Raw genomic sequence first — 11,194 nt, 5'->3', positions numbered from 1 at the left:
TATTTTATTTTATTTTATTTTATTTTTAGGATCTTGTCTCTTTAGTTGTGGAGGAAGAATCTCGGAAATGTGAGAATGATTCAGGCCTCTACTTCCCAGTTCCTGTCCCTCGTCCTGTGATCCTGGAGGTTGGCTGTGGCTCTGGAGCAATTGCTCTAAGTCTGTTGTGCAAACTGCCACAGGTGAGCTTTTTTCAGTGTTCCTGGTACAATAGGTGCCTGGGTCACAGAACAATCCCACTCTACTAGGCTTCATTGAGACTTCACAGACAAACTGCTTGGATGGGACTTCAGCAGCTGAGGTCTCTGACAGTCAGGCTCTATAGGTTCATGGTTCGTTCTAGGTGGAAGAGGGATATTTAGGAATTGCTCCCTCCAGCTTTCTGCAGAAATAGCAGACAGTCAGAATGGAAGAAGCAAATGTGCCCATTCTTCAGCTGTCCCAGCTCGCTATTAATCATCTTAGCTTGAAGCACTGCTGAGTGCTGGTTTAAGCTAATATTCTGGGCTTATGGACCAGGGGGACTGAGGCATGAGCACACTATTAGTCAAATTTATGGGGAAAATCACATTTTTGAAGTCTTTTGTTTCTTAATAACAACCCACACATTTTGAGCAGAGTGAAAAGAGCAGGAAGGGGACTGAGATCTGGGTGACCAAAGCCCTTCTTGTCCCTGATTATTGTGGCATGTAACATGCTTACTGAGGTGCTGTTGGTAAACAGAAAGAGAAATGAATCCAAAGTCTCATTGCATGTGGTTAAGGGAAAAATATTCCCCTTTCCTCAGAATTGCAGACCAGTCAGTTCCTTCTCGTGAATGAGAATTGCTGTGGCCAGCCCCTGCTCTTGGAGAAGTATAGGATTTGGTGTTTAAGAATTAGAGGCTGATGCCTGTGTTCTTCCCCACAGTGACCTGATAAGGTTAATACTTGAGCTTCATGACTTCAGAGTACAATTACTCTGATTTCCTGAGCTGTACTTCATGCTCTTTTCCTTGCCTGTTAAGTTAAAGAGCTGTGTCAGTCTGTCCCTGGAACTGATAACAGTCCTTCCCCAGCTGACTAACACAAAAACTGTTGTGCCCAGAGAAATAAGGAGCCTTGACTGATTGGAGTTAGTGGTAGCCACACTGACAGCTAAGAGAAGTTTACACTCTGTGTGATCTCTTTAGTGTTGGAGGCAGAATTTGGTACTAGAGTACTGAGAAAAGAAAAACAGCTTTTCACTTACAGATTCAGCTCTGTCTGTCACCTCAAGGGTCAGCTTCATCTGTGTAGGTGCCAGTCTCAGGCTGGGAAATTAATCCCCTTAGGAATGATGGCTGATCACACCATCATCTCAAATGCAAAGTAGTTTCTTTGAGCCCGCTTTCTCTATGTAAATACTTACCAACATCTATGTTTAAGAAACATTAAGCAAAGCAAAACCAAGTCAGGCCTTTGCCTGCACTTTTCCCAAGGTGGAATGGAAGGTCAGACAAATCTCTAACTGTGTAGTCTTATCTCATAATGTTACGCTGGAGGACTCTCAAATACTTGACACGCAATCAAGTACACGCAGTCAATACACACAGTGAATGTGGAGTACAGACCGTAGTGAGTAACTAGGGAAAAGGTGACTGCACAACAGATGGAACATGCCAGAACCTCTGTCCAAGTGGTTGTGTTAGTGCTGGCAGGGATTCTGACCACGTTAGAGAGGGGAAGCCTAGGACATGATCTTCCTTTAACCTGTGTCTACCCTAGACTCACCAGAGTGTTGAGTCTCACACTGCTAGGAGCTATGAACCTATCAGGTGATGTGAGTCAGTGTCATTGTTGTCAGCTGAGTTGGTTTGGTCAGAAGCCTGTCTATTTTGGTAGGCTGCTGGCAGTGTTGCAGAGTGCCTTCTGTCACATTAGTGGCCTTACTGCAAGTGACTCGTGATCCCATCAGTGCCCTGAGATTCATTCTTCATGAACTAATTCTTTTGGGAGCCAAGAGTGAACAGTGAATTGTCAGTTCTTATCTTGCACGTCCCTTTTGGCAGAGCACATCTGCTCAGGAACCTTGATGTTGTAGTACTTGTTTGTTGTTTTCTCTGTCCCAGAGCCAGGTGATAGCCGTGGATAAAGCGGAAGCTGCTGTGGATCTCAGCAGGGAGAACGCACACAGGTACAAGCCCACATCTTACCCATTCTTTGTAAATTGTTGTCAACAGTTGGGCATGTGGTTCATGTTTATCACCACTGGAAACCAGGAAACATTTCCCTAGGCCGAGCTCCTAAAGCGTGTAAAAATTCAGAAAAAAGAAGCTTATATTCACCAGAGTATATTTTTCTTTGACTTGTGAATGCACTTTGCAAAGACAGCAGCCTAAATAAAACAATAGTGCTTTACTGCTTTCTGTCTTTCAAGGGTTTTCAAAGTATTTCATGGTACCTACTCTTACCCCTTTCTGTGAACTTGGGACTCAAGGCAGCAAGTAGTAAGAACATGTATGTCACTTGGGAGGCTAAGGACAGGTGTAGCCTGAACCTTTCTCTCTCTGGCTCCCTGTATCATTATTGCTGTGCTTGTTTCTGTCATTGCTCCTCCAGATCTAAGTTTGCACGATCAGATACCACCTTCACTCTGATGTGCTCGTGTGGTATCCCTCAGCATCCTCCTTGCAGTCTTGGGTTTGGTGAGAATGGTGCTGCTGTGTCCTGTGCTGTTTGCATGACACCTGCGCTGTGGCTGGACGTTCAGAGCTGCTGAATCATAGAACAGTGGCACCACTTCCTCAGCTGGTTCTTCTTAACCCAGGTTATTTCAGACTAGGCACCAGAGCTAGAATCTCAGTGTGCTTTTGAGTCCAGGACCACAGTCTGTGTAGACATTGTAAAGGGTACAGAGCACTCATATGTATTCATATCCTCATACACCCGTGGGCCATAGGCACTAATTAGAGCAGCCTTGGAAAGGATTCCTATTGCTACATCTTATGGAGTCTATCCATGTCCTGGTTTTTGCTAGAATAGGGTTAAGAAGAAAATTAACCCTATCCTAGCGAAAACCAGGACAATCCAGTACAGTTGTGAACCTTAAGTAGTGCTCATTAACTGACATTTCTGTCCACAGGACCCACGTACCCTTTTTTCCCCAAGCTGCTGCCAGCACTGGGGCTACAGAGACAGGCTACCTCTGTTTCTGGCTGCACTGGGCTGCATCTCTTCACTTCTTGCAACCCAGTCCCAGCTCTTATGTGAGTCTGAAGCGATGTGTGATGTGAACAAGCCCTTTCCAGTCTTTGTCACCTCACTATTCCCCCCTTTGCCTGCTAGTCCAGTTACAGGGAGTGGGGAGCAGAGATTTCCTTCTGATGCACCAGTGTCAAACCAAGTTCTGTTGCAATTTTTTATAGATATCATAAAAGCAGGCGAGATCTTTGCCTCCTTGGTAGATTAGTGCTTTGGCATCTGCAAAAAAATAGTCTTGTTATTAACATTGCTTGTTGGCTCGAGAGTGGCCAAGGGAGTCTAAATGCTGTGCCAGATAACCTCATATTTCTCCATGGATACTTCCATTGTGTCTTTGTGATCTTGTCCATGGCGTGGTGCCCTGTAGCTCTTGGGAGAGAAGCCAGCAGGATAAGCTGTGTTACTGCTTGACTGAAGCCAGCTTGGTTCCTGCTGCCTTTTCAGAGCTGGCTTATCACAGCTCTGTTCTCTAGGCGCTTAGGTGAGTCTTGCTCTCCCTGAATCAATCCCAGTGCCAGATGAACCATCTGGGCACACTGCAGACAGATGCAGGAATCCCTCCCTTTCTCGATGCCTGTGTGTGCTGACAGGGCAGTACCACAGGCCCTCAGCTAAGGCAAGTAGGACTTGGGTGTAGGGCCTTTGTCACAGCACGTGCTGTAAACCCTGTTGGGTAGCCCTGAGGTGTTACACTGAAGAGCTGGGAGGAAAACTCTGCCACTGTGGTGGGTCTCTTGTGGGAGGGGAGAACATGCTGGGAAGAGCTGGGCTGTTGTGTTTTTTTTCTTTACACATTGACTGCATTGAGGACAGGAGTTAGGGGACAGTGCAGACTGCCACAGTGTACTGCTGTTGGTCAGGGAATGGCATCTCTTGTGGAAGACTTGGAGTCTTTCTTCACCAGCAGATCTTGGCCAGCCTTGTCTTTCTGACTTTGCAAAGTGCTTCCTCTGACATTGCTCAAGTGTCTGCTTGCTTTGACATTGCTTCACAAGAGCCAGAGGCAAACCTGGTGAGAAGAGATATTTTGGTGGGTGGACCACATAGCTGAGGAATTAGAGGTTCTGTTCCTTCCTTGCTGTCTTACATGCTCTGTTTCTGTGACCTCTCCTGTAGTATCAGGCTGTCACCAAGCACCAAGGCTACTTTCAGACTGGCCTCGCTTTCCTGCCCCAGGAGCATCAAGGGAACTTTGCTCAGAATTCCCAAGGTTTAAGGGGATCGCTGCCTCAACTGTTTTCCCCCAGCAGGGAGCCTGTTCTATAGCAAGCTGCAGTCTCAAGGCTGTTCTACCTTGGATTAGTGCAGTGAGTCAGATCAGAATCTTGGCCAAGATTTCTCCCTAGAGAAATACCACTGTGTTTGTAGGCCTGTTGCTAAAAAACAGAAAGCCAGCATGCTTACTTGCTTACTTGCTCACTTGTCCCAGGTAAGGGAGAGGTGTTTGTGTGTTCTAATGCCTTCAGGGTTTCTGCTGGTATGAGCACCCTGAGGACGTCTGGCTGCAGATGAAAGGCACTGACCATGTTTCCCAATTAATGTGCACGGAGATTTTGGAGGCAAGAAAGATCATGAGTTAGAAACTAGCATCTGAGAGATCCTAGTGTGTATGTTAAATACATTATAGTGTACAGTCTGTGCATGTGCTGTTCCTACAGGAGTCCATTTTCCTGGCTGTGTGTCTGGCACAGGGGTTCTGCTGCACTGCACGTGCTGGCCTCCTGCTAGTGTGCAGTAACATCTCATCACCTTAACGTTAAGTTCTAGATTATCAAAGGGGCTGGAGAAAGAATGTGGCAAACAGAAGCATGTTGTCTCCACTAATAACCAATAGCAGGTTTAGGTATTGGAAGCAGGTGACTTTTTTGTGGGGTTTTTTGTTTGGTTGGGGTTTTTTTTTGTTGTTTTCTTCCCCCTTTCCCCTCAGGGATGGTGAGTTTACCTGGCGGAGGCCTTGGAGATGTAGTTAATCTGCAGCAGAGTGAGGGAATGCTGCTGTATGTATGGCAAGGGGTGATACATATAGGTTTTGGGTGCCCAGGAGCTGCACCCTGGAATCAGCAGAGGTGCATAGTCTGTTCTTTGCTTTGAATGTTGTTCATGGGGCAAAGATCAGATTGCAAACTTCCCTTGTGGGTTGAGAGGAATCCAGCTGCAATCAGTGGGGTAGGTTACACGTGTCAAATAAGAGGTATGATATTTAATGATCTGTTTATAGAATGTGCTGGTCATGAATCTACACAAACATGCCTCCTAATCTTTCTGGTTTTGCATCTGGAATTTTACAGGCTGCAACTCCAGGACAGGATCCACATCCTCCACCATGATGTTTCATACAGTAAGTCTTTTCACTGTTATAATCTCTTTTGTCTTTCTCCCTTTGTACTTTGATGGGGTGAGGCAGGCATGAGAGACAGTCAAGGGACCCCTTCAGGATACAGGAGTCAGGAGGCTGTTGAAGCTACTAGAGAAAAAGGTCAGTAAGAAATGAGCCAGTGAAGCGTTTCCTGTCAGAGATTTCCAGGCTAGATGATCAGCTGAGACAAGTCCTTGACTACACTAGAAAGTGAATTGTTCCTGATTTGAGGTGTCTGAAGGTTGTGCCTGAGATGTTAGTCCAGGTGCTCTCTGGTATTACTGGGGACAGGCAAATATATACAGAAGATGACTCATTCCATGCTGACGTGGATGCTTTAGATAAGCATATATGTATGTGTGTCTCCATTGGTGTTAGAGGGAGCCCAAATATTTAGCTTAAATTAAATGCTCAGGCTTATTGATCTGAAATTAGATGAGCTGAAGCAGGGAGCAATACCTATTGTCTTCCCCAAACCAGGCTGAAACCAGTTAAAACTGCCATTTGGTGAGGCTTATCCAGTTAGGCAGGTATGTGCTCAGCTGTTTCTTAGCCAGGAGCTCCAGCATTGTAGATTCATTAGTGCACCTTTCTCGTGCTATTGTTTTTGACACTGATGCTATTGTTTTTGACACTGTCCTACCTCTTAGGGGTATGTCTGCCCAGTCTTCTCTCTGCAAATCTGAGTTTGTGCTGTCCATGCTCCAAACAGCAGTAAAGCAGCCAGCTCTAGTCCAAAGTCCATGTAGCTGTGTTGGCATTGCACCTTCCTGGGTGAGCCCTGTGCCACGAGGCTGGCCTGAGGACATTGCCACACTCAATGGTTACAGGATGTCTGATTCAGGGCTCATATGTGTCAGTCCAGACAGCAGCATGAGCAGTAGTGAGCTGAACCTTGTCTGCAGGAGAGCAAACCATCAGATGGTTGATACTGCTGTGAGGGCCTGGCTCTTTTGCTCATTTCAGGTCCTTCTGCGTCATGACAGCTAGTCTAAGCTCCCACATAGGTCTTTGTGGGCTCTCTCAAGTTATGGTTATTGCTGTAGATCCAGATGGGGCACAGAGCTCCAGAGCATCAAGCTCCTGTGCTTGGTAACATGTTCCACCAAGCAGGGCTGTTGATAGGAAAAAATGTGCTTAGTTTTGTATCGCTCTTGCAGGCCGGGCTATGCCGAAAAGAAATGGGGAAAAAAAGAATTATCAAAGAAAAACAGAGCCAAACACACATGGACATGTGTCTGGAGAGACAGTTTCCTGGACAGGATTTTGATACTGAGCTTATAGGGAAGGTTGTTATGGTTGACAGTTGTGTCTCTTTTTCTTTTCTAGGTTCTACCAAGCAGCTGCTACTCTGGGGCCCTGTAGACTTCATAGTCAGTAACCCTCCATATGTCTTCCATGAAGACATGGCTTCCTTGGACACAGAAATCCTCCGGTAATCAGACAAATAGATTTTTCTTCTCCTTGAAGCAAGGTTTTCTGTCTGTTTCTGTATACTACACACAACTGCACACAAAACATGTGAATGTAGTATACATGTAGGTAGTGTATGTGTATGATGTATATAATCATAGAATGGTTTGGATTGGAAGGGACCTTAAAGCTCATCCAGTCCCAACCCCCCTGCCATTAGCAGGGACACCTTCCACTAGACCAGGTTGCTCAAAGCCTCATCCAACCTGGCTTTGAATAATACAGTGTTACTTTGATAATGACTTACAGGTCTGAAACTATGTCGAAGTATTTTATGTATTTATAAAAATGAGAAAAGCACACACTTTGAAATTAACAAGTTTCCAATCCCAAATTGTTTCAGAACATTTTTCTTGTTAGAACTTTTTTTTTTCCTCCATAATTTGTGTGAGTTTATAAAAAGAAGCATAAAGAAACTGAGCAGCTTTTTATGATGAAAAAAAAAAAACCTGGATGGAAATGCTGTGACCTATTCTCATTTCAATACTTGTCTTAAGCAAACAAACCCACACAAACATGAATAAGCTCTTTAGGGATGTGGAACTACTTTAGGTGTGCTGGTTCTTTCTCAGAACTGATTGTCATGCGTGTCAGGACAAAGTCCTGCACCCACCCGGGTGCGAGATGTGCCCCAGAGCAGATTCTGAAAGTTGAGCTTTCTACATCCCAGTTTGCTGTGCTGGGTTAGAAGGCAGTGCAGCCTGGCTGTTGGCACAGCTGCAATGAAGCAGGTGGTCCCTTGCTGTACGACCCACTCTCTCTCTGTCCAGCAAGCACAGAGAGAACAGATCCAGGTGTTGGAACTGTGCAGCCCTGGCTGCAGTTGGCTCATGAGTTTCAGGAAGAGTTCAGGGGATGTTTGCTGCCTGTGCTCAACGGGGGGTTTCTCAGCCTAGTGGTAGCTGCCTCCTTACCCCTGTATTTTACGTACAAGCGATGAGTGTTGTCACCTGCTGTATGAGAACTGGAGTTCAGGTGTGTGAGGGGCGCCTTTCCCCATGGAGTGTGGGGTGATGCGTCCTCGAGGGTGTGGCTTATGCCACATGAATTGCTGCTAATGTCTTCTTATTCCCACACTCCAGCTATGAGGACCTCGATGCACTAGATGGGGGAGATGATGGGATGAGAGTCATCAAAACAATTCTGGCTCTGGCTCCTTCTCTTCTGAAGGATTCTGGGTAAGCACTGTTCTCTGTTTGAATTTCATGTCTTTTGTTCATTCACTTCTATAACTTCTGTTTTCTTTTCATATAGGAAAGTACAGAGGGAAAATAGCTGTAAAAATGTTCCCCCTCCCATCTAGAAATAGCAATTTAAAAAATGTCATGTGTATAACCAAAATTAGTTTGAAATTGCTTAATAAAGGGATATGGGGAAAAAGGAAGCTTTCTAAGCAGAATAACTGATTGAAGAAGCAGAATAGAACTCTGTGAGAGTGGATATAGGTATGTACTTCCTTCTCATCCTTTAATTAGGGGAAACTTGTTTATTGTGCCAGGATATGATGCTGAATATCCCAGGAGAAAGAAGATCAGCCAGGGATAGTTTCTTAAGTGTTGAATGTCTCCATGGTTAATACTCAAGACTGTTCCTATTCTCTGTCATGTGAGATCCATTTTGTGCTTAAAGATCAGCATGCTGGTACCCAGAAGTCTGTTGTGCCAGGGTGTTCACATATCTTGTTGAAAATTCCTGACATTTTACCAGCATAAGAGAGGTCGTTGAAAATCTGCTGGTTTGAGAAGAGGAACAGGAATAGAGAAGCATACTGCATGCAGAAGAATTCATTCCTTGTGCTTTGCATGACCACAAGAGCAGAAGATGCTCCTCGGAACTTCCCAGCAACAGAGATTGGTCCCATGGGGTTGTTAAGATTGTTTGGTTGTTTGGTTTTTTTTTTCCTTCCCTTTTTCCTTGTTTTATAAGGTGGAGCCCCCATTGAGGAATAGGGGTTTTTTAAGGTCAGGAATGAGATCCACACCCAGCTTGTAGTTGGTTTGGTGAATTTATAGGGTATATTAGTGTGGGACGTTTTAGGAATTCTCAGGAGAGTGTGTGCTTGGGGCTTGGCCTCTGTTCTTTGCCTCTTAAACTTGCATCTTGCTGCGCTGTCACAGGCTGTAACCAGTTCCATCGTCTCCATGTGCCTGTAAGCTAGAGTGGTTCTGCCTCGTCATGGGAGTAGAGACTCAGAAATGGGCCGGTGTCATAAAGCCCGGCTGCAGCAGAGATGGAAATGGCCCTGCAGTGTCCAGGCCCAGTCCTGGTGTGCTGACTGGGGTTGTCTGATGAGTTCCCTTATCCCTGCTGCACTCTCCTTTGTGCAGTCTGTATCCAGACCTGTATTTACTATGGGACAATGTGTGTACTGACTTGTACTTTATGACTCTTGCTATGGAGACTTAATGTCAGACTGCTTATACAAGGAGGAAGTTCTTGCAGCCAGTCCAGTGCTCTGTGTTCATGCATTTGCATCATAAAACTTCATTCTGGCCTTAAATCTTTGGGGGCCTCAGAAAGACAGAGCTGGAGGTATCTCTGCGTGGGGTTCAGAAGGGATCCTTACATCTTGATATAAGGGTTGAACTGCTCACACAGAGGGGTACTGTGAGAATTCCCTCCAAGATCAACATTTTCTCCCTCTGAAGGAGGCAGTTGGGATCTGCATCTTAAATGAACAGCTATGATCTGTTTTAGGATTACTGGATTGCAGTGTGTTTGCTGACCTCATTTTCTGTGCTGATAGCAGTCATCCAGAAAAACAGACCTTTATTTTTATCAATTTAGCAACCTAAATGTGTGCATCTCCACACTTTCTTCTCCCAAATGTGTTTTCTTAGGAGTGTGTTTCTGGAAGTTGATCCCAGACACCCAGATATGGTGGAGAACTGGCTTCAGGCACACCCCAACTTACTACTCGTCCTTCGTGCTGTTCACAAGGACTTCTGTGGCGTGTAAGTCTCTTACGGTCAGATTTTTGCTTCAGCTATAGGTCTGTGTCCTTTGTATGTTACATCCCTGCACCCTGATGTACCGAATAAACTCAGTCAGCGAAAGTCCCTGGCTGAAGCCAATCTTTAACAAAACAGGGGCTCCCTTCAGGTATCTCTATAAGGGCAGTTAATGACAGAACAAGGGGAAATGGGTTTAAGCTGAAAGAGGGGAGGTTTAGATTAGATATTAGGAAGAAGTTCTTCACTGTGAGGGTGGTCAGACACTGGAACAGGTTGCCCAAGGAAGTTGTGGATGCCCCCTCCCTGGAAGTGTTCAAGGCCAGGCTGGATGAGGCTTTGAGCAACCTGGTCTAGTGGAAGGTGTCCCTGCTGATGGCAGGGGGGTTGGAACTAGATGATCTTTAAGGTCCCTCCCAACCCAAACCATTCTATGATTCTATGATCTCAACCTTCACATATCCTGAGATAGCCCGGCAAGTGTTTCTGAGTCAGAAATTCTGACACAGGTAAGCATTGCTGATGGGGTGACCAGCTCTGGTGAGATTATCGCCATTGGAAAACTGCTGCTTTTGTATGATGGAGGTAGAGGCGTGTTCTTAAAGACTTAAAGCTTTGGTCATTGTTTTTCCCGCAGGCCTAGGTTTCTGCACATCCAAAAACAAAGCAGATGACAACTGTACCAGAAATAACTCTTCTTGCAGTTTGCTTCTTGCTGGTGAGCCCTGCTGATTTTTTTTCTGAACAGCTTGTTGAAAACTCTGCGTGGCAAAAGGAATCTCTACTACTTCATTCTCCCCAGTGCATTGAACCCTCTGTGCAGTGGCAGACCCCCTCCTTTCCTGATACAGACTTCACCCAGAGATGCAGAAGTTGAGCAGAGCTTGTAGAAGTGTTTCACCTTCCTCAGGGAACTGCATGCAACTTCTTAGTTTGCTGTGCTAAAGTGAGCAGGACCCAGTATTAATCTCGGAACCCAGTATGGAAGAGTTCACAGCTCCAGATACTTCATTAATAATACAACTTCTCAGCACCTCATTTTACCTAGAAATAATTTAACTTTTTTTTTGGCCTTGAGATAAATTTATATAGAATGCGACCACATTGGATGATAGGCCTAAAATCTGGCTTATATCAGCACATGGATTTGATGGTATAATGGGACATGACTAACCTGCACATTTCAAATTCAG

General features: G+C 45.2%; 1 protein-coding gene across 1 annotated transcript; it reads left to right on the top strand.

Annotated features, from left to right (window-relative positions):
- Positions 1-32: 32 nt before the first annotated feature.
- HEMK1 (HemK methyltransferase 1, mitochondrial release factors N(5)-glutamine) lies at positions 33-10,675 on the top strand (the record flags this gene model as incomplete). Its single annotated transcript, XM_010162917.1, has 7 exons — positions 33-182; positions 2,090-2,154; positions 5,510-5,559; positions 6,907-7,012; positions 8,133-8,228; positions 9,891-10,004; positions 10,639-10,675. Coding segments are annotated over 7 exons (618 nt in total), but the record flags the coding sequence as incomplete, so codon positions are not given.
- Between the last annotated feature and the right edge of the window lie 519 nt (positions 10,676-11,194).

This window comes from Antrostomus carolinensis, unplaced genomic scaffold, assembly GCF_000700745.2.
Source record: "Antrostomus carolinensis isolate BGI_N321 unplaced genomic scaffold, ASM70074v2 scaffold46592, whole genome shotgun sequence".
Classification (NCBI taxonomy): Eukaryota; Metazoa; Chordata; class Aves; order Caprimulgiformes; family Caprimulgidae; genus Antrostomus; species Antrostomus carolinensis.
This window is presented reverse-complemented; position numbering and strand designations above follow the sequence as displayed.